We start from the raw sequence: 16,627 nt of genomic DNA, 5'->3' as shown, positions 1-16,627 counted from the left end.
CAAGCAGAGTTTTTTTATCAGATCAGTAAAAACTGCCAAGTTTTCTATTGATGGCTTCCTTCACCTGTGGCTTTTTTTTTTTTTTTAATGTATTAATGTCATCTATTTGGGGTGGCTTGGGAAAGAGGCCCAGAGAGATGACCGGAAGGGTCCAGCACCTCCAGCCCCCTGCCACCCCGTGGCGGGGCCACTGCAGGCTCTGTCTTGCTTGGCTTTGTCTCCGGCTGGGCCTGGACGAGGGGTCTGCGTGTCTTTTGTCCCTTGGTCCCCACGCTCGGGCGGTGTGCCCCCTCCGTGAGGGAAGGCCACTCACAGGGTGGAAAATCACTCGGGCTTGGGGAAAAGCGAGGTTTGCAAATTTTACATACACACACACACACACACACACACACATACACGAACTTGCAAACACACAAATGGAGGTGCCCCCTGTCCCCCGAACACCCCCCGACACACTGGAAATGATCTATGGGGCCGTTATCAGCTCTCCCCACAAGGGGAGCAGGCTTAGCCCGTCTCATCAAACACGTATCACGTAGGCATCTTCTCACACCGCCGGGGGGAACAAGGAGGTCAATATGCCTTCCTAACCCCTAAGGAGCTTGGAATCTAATTATCTTCTAGAGATCCTTTGGGGATCTGCTTAATAAATCAATACCAATGATTTGTAATTAGAATATCAATTATTTGTATGCAAATGTGGCCTTCTGGGTGCTTGGGGACAAGGCCTAAGGATGGAAAAGACTCTTTCTCCCCAACCCCCCTTCCAATTCTTAATTACATTATTGCGTTCATTCATCAGACATGTATTGAACGCAGAGATGGGGACCACAAATCCATCCCGCCCCAGGTCGCTCCCAGTCAGGAATGAGAAACCAAGGGAGTTCAGGGCAGCGGGGAGGGCTTGCTCCTGGGTGGGGAAGGGAGAAAGCATCCGTCTCCCTCCCCTGAGCAGGGAGCCCTTCCTGAGTCCTCCTGCCTGAGCCTGGAGGGCCCCCCTCTTTGGACAAGGGTTAGGCCACCTCGGGCCACATGAGTGCACCCTTGTTTGCAAAGAAGTGGTGTGGCTCTGAGTCCATGACCCTCCACCTCCATCCAGGCCGGTTTGGAGCTGCTGGGTCCACGTGGGTTTTAACAAAGCGTATGTATGAGCTAGTCCTGAAATTTCAATACCTGGTGACCCTGGATCTTCTTCCCTCCCTCCCTCCCTTCCTTCCTCCCTCCCTCCCTCCCTCCCTCCCTCCTCTACTGATTACTGTGCTTGGAGGCTTCGCTAGGAGCTCACATCCTGCGAGATCCTTGTGAAGCTTGTGTCCTAGTGGGGAGAGGGGCCGCATATAAATAGATACGTAATTCCATGTTGACAAGCGCTGGGAAGGAACAGCCTGACTTAGAAGCTGGCGTCAGGGAAGCCTCACAGAGCAGGCTTCTCAGGCGGGTGTCCCGTCCAGCTCACACCCACCTGCCTTTGGACCTCCAGCTTTGCGCCCACAACTCCCCTCCCGAGGTTTGTTTTCACCTGTGCGCACGTGTCTCCACATGTGACCGGGACCTAGCCCGGCGCTCCGTGCGCAGCAGGCAGTCAGGAAGTGGTCGAATGACAGTGACAGTGTCAGGTGGCCCTGGGAAGGCCCCGCAGGAGAGGGAACAGCCAGTGGGAAGGGCCTCGGGCAGGGCCACGGGATTCTGTGGCCATCCCCCAGGCCCTCACCGTGTTCTCCACTTCTGAGAAACGCACCGCACCCGCACCCCTGTGGTCCCTTTCATCCACGTCCCTGTCCTCCAGCTCCAGTTTCTCACTCCTTTTGGGCGAGTGTTTAAACCTCCCTGTGCCTTGGTTCCCTCAGCTTCAAACTGGAGAAAGGGATGTTATCACCCATCGTTTTGAGAATGTAGGAGAAACCCGTGCCTCTCAGGATGGTGCCAGTCATGTGGCACTTGGTCCTCGGAGGCTACAGTTGATGGTGACATCACTTCATCCCCCAGTCAGCTTCCAGAGCATCTCTGTGAAAAATAAACTGGCTAAATGCAGTGTGGTATCCTGGACTGGATCCGGTAAAAGTAAAAGGACATTTGTGGAAACACTGGTGACGTGCAAAAACAGTCTGGAGTTTACAATGATGAATGTTCCAATGTTGCCACCACAGTTGTGTAAAATGATGTAAAATGATAACATTGGGAAAACTGGGTAAGGAGTAGACAAAACTCTTTGTAACGCTTTTGCAACTTCTCAGTGAGTCTAAAATTGTTGCAAAATTAAAAGTGTACTTAAAAACAATACATTTTACTTTTTGTTTTTGTTGTTTTGAGCATTTTATTTATTTTTAAGGCTTTCTAACTATTGGAATGGTTTTCTTTATGTATTTATTTTATTAGAGTATAGTTGTGCTATACAGTAGGTCCTTGTTTATCTATTTTAGGTATAGTCGTGTGTATATGTTAATCCCAAACTCCTAAGTTATCCCTCCCCGTCTTCTCCTTTGGTAACCATAAGTTTGTTTTCTATGTCTGTGGGTCTCTTTCTGAAAAACAATGCGTTTTATATGTATAACTGAATCACTTTGCTGTACACCTGAAGCATTGTAAATCAACTATACTTCAAGTAAAAATAAATAAGTAAAACAATACATTTAAAAAACAAAAATGAAAAAAAATTTAACAAAATGAAACAAACCAACAAAACAAACAAACAAAGAACCAATGCGTTTGGTCATGTTACTCATCTGGATAGGACATCCTCTAGGATAGCCAAGGGTGACACCTAGACTCTATAGCACAACAGAAGACCCATCACCCTGGCCCTTGCTGGTACGCTTCTCAGTGCTTTGGTCTCGTCGTCTGTAAAGTGGGTCTAGATCACCCTCTTGACATGGTGATGATTAAACAAGTTAATATAAACAAAGCACTTGGTGCAGTATCTGGCCCACATGTACACACTCAATACACAGGAAGTAGAGGTCCATGGGAGATGAAGGTCGAAGATGCTGTGTTGCTGGCTTTGGAGGAAGGGGCAAGAAGCCAAGGTCTGTGGCCAACCTCCAGGAGCTGGAAAAGGCAAGGAGCCTGCAGACAGAGCGCAGATGGATTTTAGCCTCGTAAGACCCATTTCGAACTGCTGACCTCCAGAACTGTAAGATAATAAATGTGTGCTTTTTAAAAAATTATTATTTTTTATTTATCTATCTATCTATCTATCTATTCTGGCTGCACCTGGTCTTCGCTGTGGCATGTTTCTTTGCGGCATGTGGGATCTTTGGTTGTGGCATGCGGACTTCTTAGTTGCGGCATGCATGTTGGATCTAGTTCCCCAACCAGGGATCGAACACAGGCCCCCTGCATTGGAAGCGCAGAGTCTTACCCACTGGACAACCAGGGAAGTCCTGTGTGCTGTTTTAAACCACACTTTTGTGGTCATTTGTTATAGCACTATAGGAAACAAATACATATGCTAACCTACTGCCTGACACAGAGCAGGAGCTAAATAAATGTGAGAAAGTTTTATTACTCCTTGTCTTTCCCCAGATAGGCCCTGGCAGGCCGTGTACCCCAGGGCCTTTGCATTTGCTATTCCTCTACTTGGAGAACTCTTCCTTCTCTTTTCTGTCTGGCAAGATCTTTCCTACTGTTTTCCCAAGATTATTCTCTAATACCCTATGAGCTTTTAAGTTTTCTCCCAGTCCCCAGAGTAAAGTTCATTGTCTCTTGGTATCTTTCTTCTTGACTCCCCTCACTAGACAGTAAGGTCCTTTGTAGCCAAGGTTAAATCTATCCACTGCAGGATGCTGATGCAGTGGATCCTGGGAAATGCTGCTTGGATGAGTGAATGAATGAAAGAGAGAATGAGTGAGTGACTGACTGAGGCCAGGAAGGACAGCCAGGGGTGGCGGCATTTCTGAAACAGGAAAGGGGGTGAGACACCAGTTCGACAAAGCCACCCATTTCTTCAATGTGCTTCAACCTTATGCATTCTGGTTATCAAAGAATTTGAGGGTCAGAGAGCAACAGTAACTGATTGCACTATAGAGAACGCCAATTTAGGTGTTTGAAAATCCAATAATAATATTTTAAATAAACTTTTAAATTTAGAAGAGATTTGGAGTTACAAAAAATTTGCAAAGCCCGGGGGGAGGGATAAAATAGGGATTTGGGATTAACATATACACCCTCCTGTATATAAAATAGATAACCAACAAGGAACTACTGTAGAGCACAGGGAACTATACTCAATATCTTAAAATAACCTATAAGGGAAAAGAATCTAAAAAAGAATATGTATATGTATAACTGAATCACTTTGCCATATACCTGAAACTAACACAACATTGTAAATCAACTATATTTCAATAAAAATTCTTTTAAAAAGAAAACTTGCAAAGACAGTAAAGAGAGCGTCTATGTGCCCAGCACCCAGTCTCCTCTGTCTCTGACGTCTTCCGTGTGATACGTTTGTCACAACAAATGAACCACTATTCATGTGATTACCATGTTACTGTTAACTGAAGTCCATATTTTATACAGATTTCCTTGGTTTTCCCTGATGCCCCTTTTCTGTTCCAAGACCCCACCTAGGACACCACATGACATTTAGTCATCACATCCCCTGAGGCTTCTCTGGGCTGTGACACTTTCTAAGACTGTCCTTGTTTTTGATGACCTTGACAGTTTCAGGGGTGCTGCTCAGGTATTACGTAGGACGTCCCTCAGTTTGGGTTTTTCCAATGTTCTTCTTGTGATTAGACTGGAACTGTGGGCTTCTGGGGGGGAATACCACAGAGGTGAATTGCCCTTCTCATCACATCGTATCAAGGTCCATGCTCCACCATGACTCATCATTGATCACCTGGCTGGGGTACCATTTCCTGGGTCTCTCTTCTTAGAGTTACTATTTCCCTACTTTCCATCTTGTACTCTTTGGAAAGAAGTCACTAAACACAGCCATCACTCAGGGGGTGGGGGGTTATGTCCCACCTCCTTGAGGGAGGAATAGCTAACATAAATTATTTGGAATTCTTCTGTCTTTTCTACTCTATTTACTCAATACATGATTCATATCAGTATGGACGCATGGATATTTATTTTATTCTTCAGGTTATAATCCAATACTATGCTACTGATTGCTGTTGCTTAAATTGTTCCATTGGGAACTCTTTCATTGGCTCCTGTGTCCCTTTGACATACCACCTAGTTTTGTCTTTTGAGCACTTCCTTATTTCCAGGCACTCTAAGGTGCTCCAGGTCCATTTCATATGTTCCATGCTCCCTTCTTAGAATCAGCCATTTTTCTGTGGCATCCTGGTTCCATTTATTGGGTGGCCAGGAACAGATACAGCAGAACTGGATTTCGTGAGAGGGAGGTGTGGGGAGGGGCGATGTGGATGCCTCCCAGGATGAGCACAGTGTGAAGATATTTCCAGTGTCCCGTGTGAATGCCCACCCAAGGGTATCAGTGACTCAGTAATAATCCACTGGACAGGATGACAAATTCTGGGCCAGCTCTGCCATTGCTTGTACACTGAGTTTACTTAAAAGTGTTCATGGCAGCAGGTGTGGAAGCTCTGCACGGGCCCGAGAACATGGACTTCCCCTCATCAAGCTGACCTGGCCACTGCCACTGCCTAAAGTGACAACAGTGGAGACCAACACTAAAACCCCAATACGGCACCATTCCCTGCGTGGAGGGGGGCCTGGAACCAATGTTAGAGACCTGCCAATGTGATCCTTAGTTGTATAAAGGCACAAAGTAGAACTTAGAGGCTTAAAAAAAAATAACTGAAATGAAAAACTCCTGGAACAGGTTTATCGGCAGTCTAAGGGAAAATTACTGACTGGAAGAGAGATCTGAAGAAATATCCACAATACGGGACACAGAGATGAGAGATGAAGCTATGACAGAGAGGCAAAGAGACACCGAGAACGGTATGAGAAGGTCTAATAAATGCATTTTATTTGTAACTCACTACATAGTTACGTGTATAGGTATGTTAGTAAATACAACTGAAACAAAAGTTTCATGAAAAAATACAACACACTCTGATAGTTTCTGTTCATTTTCTTTCTCAGTGCTGGTAACAACCTACTAAATTGATTTTATGTCACCTTTGGGAAACAACCTGCAGTTTGAAAAATACTGGTTGAATAAACTACTAGTCAGACTTCTGGAAGAAAAGAGTGAGAGGATGGACTAAAATAACATTTAAAAGAGACATTGTCACACATGCTCCAACATGGGTGAATCTTGAAGACATTATGCTAAGTGAAATAAGCCAGACACAAAAGGACAAATACTGTACAATTCCACTTACTTAGAGTAGTCAGATTCATAGAGACTGAAAGTAGAATGGTGATTACCAGGGGCTGTGGGGAGGGGGAATAGGGACTTATTGTTTTTTGGGTAAGGAGTTCTAGTTGCAAGATGAAAAGAGTTCTGGAGATGGATGGTGGTCATGGTTGCACAATAATGCGAATGTATTCAATATCATTGAACTGTACAGTTAAAATGACTAAGATAGTAAATTATATGCTATGTGTATTTACAACAATTTAAAAAATTTAAAAAATGTTGTTTGAGAATTTTCCAGAACCATGAAAGATACGTCAACAAATTCAGAAACCCTCGGGAATTCAAGCAGGATAAATGCTATAGACCGAACATTTGTATCCTCCCCAAAATTCATACGCTGAAACCCAATTCCTGAATGATGGTATTAAGGACCTGTGGTCATGACCTGTGATAAGGTCATGAGTGGGGAGAGCTCATGAATAGGATTAGTGCCCTTATAAAAGAGACCCCAGAGAGCAAGAAAATAGCTGACTATGAACCGAAAGTGGGCTCGTGCCTGGCACAGAATTTGCTGGTGCTTTGATCTTGAATTTCCCAGGCTCCAGAACTGTGAGAAATAAACGTCATTATTTAAGCCATCCAGTCTATATGGTATTTTGTTAAAGCAGCCTGAATGGGCTAAGACAATAAATTAAAAGATACATCATGATAAAACTGCAGAACCCCAGGACAACAGGAAAAAACTTTTTATTTCTTATATTTTTAAAAATTTATTTATTTTACTTATTTATTTTTTGGCTGCGTTGGGTCTTCGTTGCTGCACGCGGGCTTTCTCTAGTTGCGGCGAGTGAGGGCTACTCTTAGTTGCGGTACGGGGGCTCCTCATTGTCATGGCTTCTCTTGTTGCGGAGCATGCGCTCTAGGTGCTCAGGCTTCAGTAGTTGTGGCTCATGGGCTCTAGAGCGCAGGCTCAGTAGTTGTGGTGCATGGGCTTAGTTGCTCCGCGGCATGTGGAATCTTACCAGACCAGGGCTTGAACCCGTGTCCCCTGCATTGGCAGGTGGATTCTTAACCACTGAGCCACAAGGGAAGCCCAAAACGATTATTTTTGAAGGAATAATGAGGAGATTGTCATCTGAAACCTCAGCAGTAACAACGAGAGCTGGAAGTCAGTGGTGGCATCCTCACAGCCCTGAGAGAGAACAATTGTCCCTCTAGTAAACCAGCCAAAATATCTTGCAAGAACAAGGGAAAAATAAAGTAATTTTCAGATGGACAAAAACCAATAGCATTTGCTCCAACAAACTCACTGAAACAGAGTTTAAAGGCTCTACTTCAGGCACGAGGAAAGTGATCCTGGTTGTAAGTTCTGAGATGCAAGAAGAAAAGATGAGCAAAGAAACTGGTAACTGTGTGGTTGAGTCTAAACTAACATTGACTATATAAACAATTTAGTAATGACTCACTGGTGAAAAAGGAAAAGATTAAACTTAAAATATACTATAATTAAGGCATATAATTTAGGGGATGGGTGATTAGAGTTAAAGTATGCCTAAGTGCTTTTATTTTCAGGGAGCAAAGTAAAGAGTAATCACTAAAACAACATAAGTAGAGTACATAAGAGGAAGAAAAGTGGAATGAGGAAAAAAAAAATCAGCCCTAAAGAAGCAAAAAGGAAAGGAAAAAGAAAAAACAGTCATGACAAATAGAAGGCACAAAATAAGACTGTAGAAATAAATCCATATATATCATAAATATATAAGTATAAATGGACCAAATGCTGTAGTTAAAAGACAAAGATTATCTTTAAAAAAACCTTCTTATTATGAAGAATTCCAAGCATACTGAAAAGTGGGAAAAAAAGTACAAAGAATCCCCATATGCCTGCCATGTAGGGTCAGTGTTAGCTATTTGCTGTGTTTCATCTATATATGAAAAGGAGAATATTAATACATATTTTATGTAGTAAACATTACATAACAAAGTAAAATTTAAATGTCAATAATGAGGTAAAGTGTTCACTTTTGAGGCCAAGCAGACATGGGGTCTCAGTAATTTTTTTTTTTAAATTATTTATTTATTTGTTTTTGGCTCTGTCAGGTCTTTGCTGCTTGCGGCGAGCAGGGGCTACTCTTCATTGCAGTGCGTGGGCTTCTCATTGCAGTGGCTTCTCTTGTTGCAGAGCACGGGCTCTAGGCACGCAGGGTCAGTAGTTGTGGCTCGTGGGCTTCAGTGGTTGTGGCTCGTGGGCTCTAGAGCACTGGCTCAGTAGCTGTGGCTCACCGGCTTAGTTGCTCTGTGGCATGTGGGATCTTCCCGGACCAGGGCTCCAACCCGTGTCCCCTGCATTGGTAGGCGAATTCTTAACCACTGTACCACCAGGGAAGTCCAGGGGGGTCTCAGTAATTGTTAATCATGTACTTTTTCTGTGCAGTTATTTATTCAAAGGCTGCCTCTCCTATGGGCTCTAGTGAGAGGGTAGGAACCAGGTCAATATTTCTGATCATTGTATTTCTAAATATTTGTTGCATTTAGTAGCCAGGATTCAGCACAGTGCTTGTTACATAGTAAACATTTAATGTAGAGTAGCTTTTATTTATTATAATTGATGCTGTTGTTATCCAAAGCGTTCAGCAGAGTGGCACAAAATGAGCAAGCAATAATTGGTAGCTTACAAAATTTATATTTATTGTTTACCATACATCATCGTGCCTAGCACACATCATTCACCCATAAACATCATGTTTATAATAAGAATAAATAGTACTTTCCTTATTATTCAAAAGCTCTAAGTGCCTGGCACCACATTAGCAGGGGAAAGTGGAAGTTCATTCTTATTAATTATTATTATTGAGTAAAGCACTTAACACAAAGCCTGGCTCCCACGGGCCCTGAAAAAATAATCTTCAGGGGGACGGTCCTCAATTCTGGGCGTCCCCCAGCCGCCCCTCCCCCGGACCTGCGCAACGCCCCACCCCCTGCCGTCCGGCAGCTCCGCCCCCGCGGCAAGCGCCGCGCCTGCGCACTGGCCGATAGGGGCTCGGCGCGCTCAGCTCTCCACCGCCCGAGCGCGCGCCGGGCCGTGGCGGCGGGCCTGCTGCGTGAGTGCGTGCGTCGCTGCGTGCGTGCGTGCGTGCGTGCGTGCCGTGCGCTCGTTGGGCACCGCGGCCGCGGCCTCGCCCTCGCCCTCCGCCCCTGCGCCTGCACCGCGTAGGCAGCCCCCCGGCGCGCACCCCGTAGGCGACCCCCGCCCGCGCCCCGGCTGGCCCCCCCATTCCAAATTTAAAGGGGGCGCAGCATTCACGCCTCCCACCTCAGGTGACCTCTCAGGGGTCTCCCCGCCCGAGGTGTCCCGCCGCCGAGGAACATGGCGAAGGTGGAGCAGGTCCTGAGCCTCGAGCCGCAACACGAGCTCAAATTCCGAGGTAAGCCCGGAGGCCCGCCGCCCCGCGCCCCCGCTGCGGCCCGCGCTCCGGAGGGCCCGGTGGCGCGGTGGTGACGTCGGCCCCCCGGCCGCGGCGCCCGCCCGCCCGCGCTCCCCGGGCCCCGAGGGCCAGGCGTCCGGCGCGGGAGTCCAGGGCCTGCTCCTCCGCAGCCTCCCGCGCCTCGCCCTCGAGACAGTCTCCTCGTTGCCGCTCTGGCCGTTCCTGTCCCGAATGCGGCCTCCTCACTGAGTGTGGGCCCCGGCGGCCGCCTGTGCCGAGAAGGCTCAGGCCCTGGGTCAGAGGTCGCCTCTCGCTGGCTGGCCACCCCGCCGTGGACACCTGCGGCCGTCCCCTGTCGCGTGGCAGCTCGGCACTTACCACTCGCTGAAAGGACCACTTTACGCACTTGTGTACCGTGTCTGTAAGGGGGGAAGCTCCATGAGGACAGGACTTTGTCACGTCTCTGCTTTATGCCCCGCACGCCTTAGGAGCCTAATAAGTACCTGTTGAGCAAATGAACGAAAGGAACGTCCGCAGAAGTTCCGACGGGATGCGTGGCGCAGCTTTCCTTCTCCTGCCTTTCTCGTGCCCGTTGCTCATGTCTCCGCAGCCGTGCGGGGCTGTCAGGGTGGCGAGATCTTTTTTCTCCCAGGAGCCGCCTGGGACTGGAGCCCGAGGAAGCCCAGGGGGCCACATGTGTTTGTGGCGAGCCAGAGACCCTTGAAATGTGTACCTTTAGTTTTTTTTTTAATTATTTTTATTTTTATTTTATTTATTTATTTGGTTGCACTGGGTCTTAGTTGCAGTGGGTTGCGGCATGCATGTGGAACCTAGTTCCCTGACCAGGGATCAAACCTGGGTCTCCTGCATTGGGAGCTCAGAGTCTTATCCACTGTGCCACCAGGGAAATCCCTGTACCTTTAGTTTTAGTCTTTTCCCCCTACCTTCTCCAGGAAAATATCAGAGCCGGGGGATTTCATCTGACTTGGCCATTCCTTCTTTCCAGAGGGACTGAGTAACTGTGTAGCAGACATTGCTTGGCCCTTGAGAGAGATGAATGGACAAGACAGACAAGACCCCTGCTCTCATGAAGCTTACCTTGTAGGGAGGGGCCACAAGCCAGCACACGAGAGTGTTTCAGGTAGTGGTGAGTGCTGTGAAGGAAAAAAGACAGGCTGGCTTGATGAGACTATGCTTGCATTGGACGGCCAGGTCACCGCTGTGTCACCAGCACTTAGCCTAGGGTGGCTGCTCGATAGATGTTTGTGGCATTGGAATGCCTGCTGGCCCCAAGGCACCCCACTTTACATGTACTGGCAGGAGGTAGTGTCCGGTAACGGACCCAAAGTTACTCAGTTGGCAAATGGCACATTTGAACCCAGATTTCAGAGTTCACGCTATAACAGTTATGCTGTCCGACCCCTGGGAAATACTCCAGTGCTGTGGCCGTCACTTAGCTTCCCAGGTTAACAATCTCCAGATTGTCACATTTGGAAGTGAGTCCAAGTGTATAAACAACTGAAGGTTTTCCAGTTAAAACAAACACCCCAAAAACCTAACGTGGATTATAATTCCACAGCCGTGCTATAGCTTACGTGATGTTCTCATCGCCCGCCTGAGAAAGGAATCCAGGTGACTCAATTGAATGTGGAGGGTGATGGTTTCCACTTGAGTTGTCTGAAGTTCTCTACCCTGGAAGCCTGGCTTAGCTACTCCTGGGAATTGGCACGTGCATTCATTTAGTCCACAGACATTTCAGCGCCTGCTCCACGTGCCAGGTACCAGGAGATGAGTCACGTCACGTGTAGGCCCCTGCTGTCCCTCAACCCCCCACCCCAGAACTTAGGTCTAGGGAGGAGAGCAGATGACAGAATCAGCCAGAAGAGTGCGGTGATGCAGGGTAGTCCAGAGTACTCTGAGAGCACTGAGGAGGTCATCTCCTGAAGGAGGTGTCATTTGAGCAGAGTTTAAAGGTCGAATGGAAGCAGGTGAAAAGCAGAAAGGGTTGGGGAGCGTGTCAGGTGGAGGAACTTGCACGTACAGAGGCACGAAGACTGAGGTGATGGGGCTCCTTTGGGATGTCAGTAGTATTTCGGGATGACGGTGACAAAGAGCATTTGTTGGGGTCACGAGGCAAAGGAGGAGATGAGGCTGTCTAGTAGACAGGAGCCAGTTCTTCTCAGGCCTCTGTGCACAGACACAGCCAGTGTCCAAGTGCCCGTTGTGTTGTGTCTCCTCGGCTAGTTCTTCCTTGATTGATCCCCTGCAGCCCTAACCCCACCCCCAGTACATACACTGTCCTCTCATGCGATGCGACAGAAAGAGGCACTAGCTGGAGAAAATGGAAGTTTTTGTCCCGGTTCTTTTACTTCGTGACGTTTGACCTTGGGCTGCCCACTTTGCGCCCCAGGGCCTGGGATTACTCTCTACTCCGTGGGAAAGGCGCTCATATCTCCCTTGCCTCGTGGAGAAGGTTTTGTTGGCATTATGGCTGCTCAGCTGCTTTGTAAATGTGCAGTGTTATGCAGAGGCTGGTTGTACTTGCAGCACTGGTTTCATCATTTCAACTTCTTCACCTGAAAGGTGTGGCAAAGAAGAGTGAGCTGTCTCTGGCCCAGGGTTGACCAAAGCAGTGATGGCCGAAGTCACTGGATATTTTTGCTAGGGAAGTGATCCAGGAAAGTTACGGTGTCAAATTGTTGAAGGCTGTTGGCTTGAGGCATCTGCAGGCATATGTGAACCACCTTATGATTTGTTTGTTGGTTAGTGTTAAAGTGAGGACTAAGACTGTGAAGTCAGAATAGAGGCTCAATACCCTGTTTTGCTGTATAGACAGCATTCGTCTCAGGATGAGAACTGGCACATTTAACTGGTGTCTTCCAGATTACTTGGGGTGATGATTCTGACTTCATACGGTTCACTTAGATGAATCAAACTCGTAAGCCAACTTTGCTTAAGAAGATAATAATTAAAATGCTTGTCATCCAGAGGAAAAAATTAGTCATCTTTTAAGTGTAGCCTAAAATGATACGGGGTTGTATACGTTGGATTCTTTTTCGTCTTGGGCATTTTGTGTGATTCTTTTGAGGTTAAGGATGTTGCAGAAGAAGAGGGCACAGACTTGCAGGACCTCGTTCAGTCTCATAGGAAGTGCCGTGCTGCCTTGGGTTGAGTGTCGAAAGGAGGAGGATTCCTGGCCTCCTGAAAGGAGCATGACACTGTGACATTTGCCTTGGTGAAGCAGTAGGATCTCTTTGGACTGGGTCACCTTTCTGGAAGCGTTGGGGGCTCTACAGCCTGGGAGGTGTGTGCTTTGCGTTGTTGCTCTTTCTGTTGCTCTCACCTCTTCCAAGGCCACGTCATTTCCTTTTTCACTCTGAGGTCCCACGTGTTGCCCAGCTCAATGAGAGCTTTTTGAATGAGTCACTTTCAGGGCATTCTGTATCTCTCTTTTTCCTCCTCCCCTCCCCCTTCCATCGATTCCATCCACGGTAAGTAGTATGTCTTGTACTTTCTCGGTCGTTGCCCAGGACTCTCAATCCTTCTTCACATTCCGGCCTTCTCCCCCATCTCGTGATACTTTCACCTGAGAGTGGTCAGTTAACCGTCCTCATGAGCTGATTAGTTAAGATTTAAACCTGCTGTGGACCCATTGCTTCTGCTTTATTGTGTGAGTAAACCATGGCCTTCTAGAAGTCTCGGGTAGTCCTGCTGTTGGTCAGTGTGGGTCACAGGTGGGGTAGCACCACTGGATTGGTGTGGTTGATGACCACTCTGGGGTGGAAATAGGAACTTGGGTAGATAGGTTAGGGACAGTCTCTTTTGTATAAGGAAAGCGTGCTTAGAATCATTAGTTCACCCTCTTAAGTTAACGTGTAGTTTAGTATTTAGGAAGCTAAAAAATTGTAACATCGTGTAGATATAGTCTGTTCAATGCAGTAATTATCTTTCAGATGCTAATTCCAGCATTAATTCTCTAGTTTTAGCATAGCACTGATTTCCTTAACATTTCATGATCACATAGAGCAGACTGTGTTTTACAGCACAACAGAATGTCAGCAGTGTGCTTAAGATTCTTTATGGTAGTGGTTTAAATCCATCCTGAATAGATCATCTTCATTTATTTAATTATTAACCAGCTTGCTCATAAGAAGCAAGTGGCATTAAACTTAACCAACCTTTCGTCAAACCTAAATCTTCATAGATTGTGTTATTTACTTCTGAGTTTTTGTTCCCGGGAGAGGAATGTGAGGTAGAAGTTAACTTACTTTTACCCACTTATTTACTTCTCTTCTTCACGGTTAACTCCTTAAGGAAGAAATGGATAGTTCTCGGCTATGTGCTTATATGGTGATAGTTCCTTGTTGTGTGTGGTTGTAACATGAACACAGTTTTCTTCATGATAAACCTGGTAGCTTTGCATCCAAGTGTGGATTTATTAAAATAATTAGTCTGAATTGATGCTTATAAAAGAGGTGAACTCTTAAACATGATTAACACTGTCTTTTATTTATTAAAATTATATAGCGTCTTTCCTTCCAGCGCGGAAGGCAAAATACTGAGAACTTTGACCCTGTAATATTACCACTAAGTTGCTGAAAATCAGGGGAGGAATCAAGGGAGTAAACTATATTGGTTATACTCAAATACTACCCTTAGACTTGATTTTTAGAACCTGAAACTTGAATTTTTACATAAGGAGTTATCTCCAAGATTGCTTCATATATCTCCCACTTGTATTTGAAAAATTTGCCATCTGAAGGATGACCATGATTTGGAAGAAATGAGCATAGCTTTCAGCAAGACGACAAGAAAGACGAACACAAAGAGTGCTGAGTTCCATTAGTCAAGACAGGGTTGCCATTGAGTGTCTTTAATGAAATAAAATAAAAGCCTTCTGAGCAGTTATTTTGCACTGGGGATTGTGTTAAAAACAAAGTTGCATTATGGTTTCCAGGCTTGCTTCCTCCTGTTCTGTCATTCTAGGCCCCCCTCTCTAGGCTGTCCTCAGCATAGCGTATCCAGGATTGCTTTGGCCCTTGCTCGGTGGATGTGCACATTCTTTGAAGTTTTTACCTGACAGACCTAGGCTGCTAGCTTTACGAAAACAACAGTTGTTTAAAGAGCTTCATTATGGGGACAAAATTACTGAACTTGACAGTCATTTTCAGACTATTTTAAAAAATACCAGTGTGGCAAAACAGTATCTCTAGAATATCTGTTTTTCAAAATGTTAAATACGTTGTTTTAACAAAAGCTGTTGATGTCTAGAAACAATGCCTTAATGTGCTTTTGGATTTTCCCCCCTTGCCTGGAAAAAAAAAAAAAAAAAAAAAAAAAAACGTTGAGAAAATGCCATAGTCCCAAGGGAAAAATCTTGAAGTGCTTTCATTTAATAATTTAGCATTAATGGCACAAAACTGTAAAGGTATAGAAATACCTCCCTAGAGTTTTCCTTCATCCTTTCAGAGGGGTTATTATCAGTTTTTCACTAGCAGTTACTATTTCTTTTCATCTGTGTCAAGTAGTGTCTTCAGTCAGGCTTTTGGCTGTGTTTGTGTGTGCACGCCCATGTGGGCACCTAAAGTGTTGCTGGTGTGCACACATTCTCACAGGTACCCATGATGTGTTTGAGTTAGTATCCAGTTGGCATTTCAGTAGGGTCTTACAACCTTAGCCTATTTGGGAGGGGTGTTAGGGAAATAAATATTTTGGGGGAGAAAGAGATTGAGACTGTTTTGTCTTTTGGATTGTACTTGAAGACAGTGTTATATGGCCCCCTGTACCGTTTACCTAGATTTGAATTGCTTGTGATGTGGCTTGTAACCTTTATGACTCTAAGTTCCTTGGGTTGTCTTTAAAGGCTGGAGGGTGCTCAAAGATCGGAGAGGAACAGAACCCCGCACCAAGGGAGCTGGGAGCAGAGGGCGTATTTGTAAGGGGCTAAGTGGTGGAGGTCCACCACTTAGTAGACCCCGCAGTAGGGTGGGTCTGGAGTTAAAAGCAGTGGCCATAGTGGAGCTGACACTCATTTTGCAATATGAGAGGAAAGAAAGGGTGAGGGAAGAATGAACATTTCTAGGAGATAAATGCTTAATTTCCAGAAGGTAGATCACAAAGTCTAGGGACTGTGGTAGATGCTTTATGTTCTTCATCTTATTATTTAATCTACAACACAGTCCTATGACGTGAGTTACTCAGTGGTTAGGGAGCCTGCTTCTGGATGAGGCCACTGTGGTAAACAGTGGTGCAGGGATTCAATGCAGGTTTGTCTGGCGTCAAAGCCCATTTCTTTCACGTCGACTCTAGAATGAACTCATAAAGGGTTTCATTTTGGAGGGAGGGAGGCAGAGAATTTTTAACCATTAAGGAAGTGTTAGGAGCTGTCAGGGTAATTTCTTAAGAACATTAATTAATTAAGAATTATTATTTGTGGAATTTTTAGGAGGGATTTCTCAGCATACTTTTTAAGAGTTCCTGCTGGTGACTCCAGAGCATTCTTTGATTTACCTTGTGAATATTCAGTTTTTATAACAGGTATCATTGGTGTTTAATGATTCTGTATATTTAGAACACATTTAACTTTCGAGTAATTTGCAAATCTGCTCTGGAGTCTTTGGAAGGTAGGGTGAAACTTACAGGTAGAGATTTCACGGGTTTGCACATTTGTAAAGTGGGAATTTAGAGTTCAAAAGGGTGCTTATTCAGATAGGAAGGTCTGAAATAAGTGACCTTCATAGGTGCTATCTTAAACCTTACAAGTGGGGCTACAAAGGCAGAGAAACAAATAAGTGTGAATTAACATATAACTAGAGATTTCTCAAATGTTGAAAGAGAAAAACTCAAGGTGAATATCAGAATGTGCTGTTTTATTCTGTAGGAGGTATACTTTGGGAAGTCATCATTCCCCCAAATGATGACA

General features: G+C 45.5%; 1 protein-coding gene across 2 annotated transcripts in view; it reads left to right on the top strand.

Moving 5' to 3' along the window:
• The first annotated feature begins 9,390 nt into the window (after positions 1-9,390).
• VAPB (VAMP associated protein B and C) overlaps positions 9,391-16,627 on the top strand; it is a 49,240-nt gene continuing 42,003 nt past the window's right edge. Inside the window, exon 1 of one of the 2 annotated variants that reach the window (XM_081256886.1) lies at positions 9,391-9,705. In XM_081256886.1, the coding sequence (XP_081113012.1) occupies positions 9,648-9,705 (58 nt within the window). In that variant the 5' untranslated portion in view covers positions 9,391-9,647. The remainder of the gene's footprint in view (positions 9,706-16,627) is intronic. The other variant, XM_081256885.1, reaches the window with a different exon arrangement.

The sequence above is a fragment of the Mesoplodon bidens genome, assembly GCF_964165515.1.
Source record: "Mesoplodon bidens genome assembly, chromosome: 15".
Classification (NCBI taxonomy): Eukaryota; Metazoa; Chordata; class Mammalia; order Artiodactyla; family Ziphiidae; genus Mesoplodon; species Mesoplodon bidens.
Note: the sequence above shows the minus strand (reverse complement) of the source record. Positions and strands in the feature narration are given on the sequence as shown.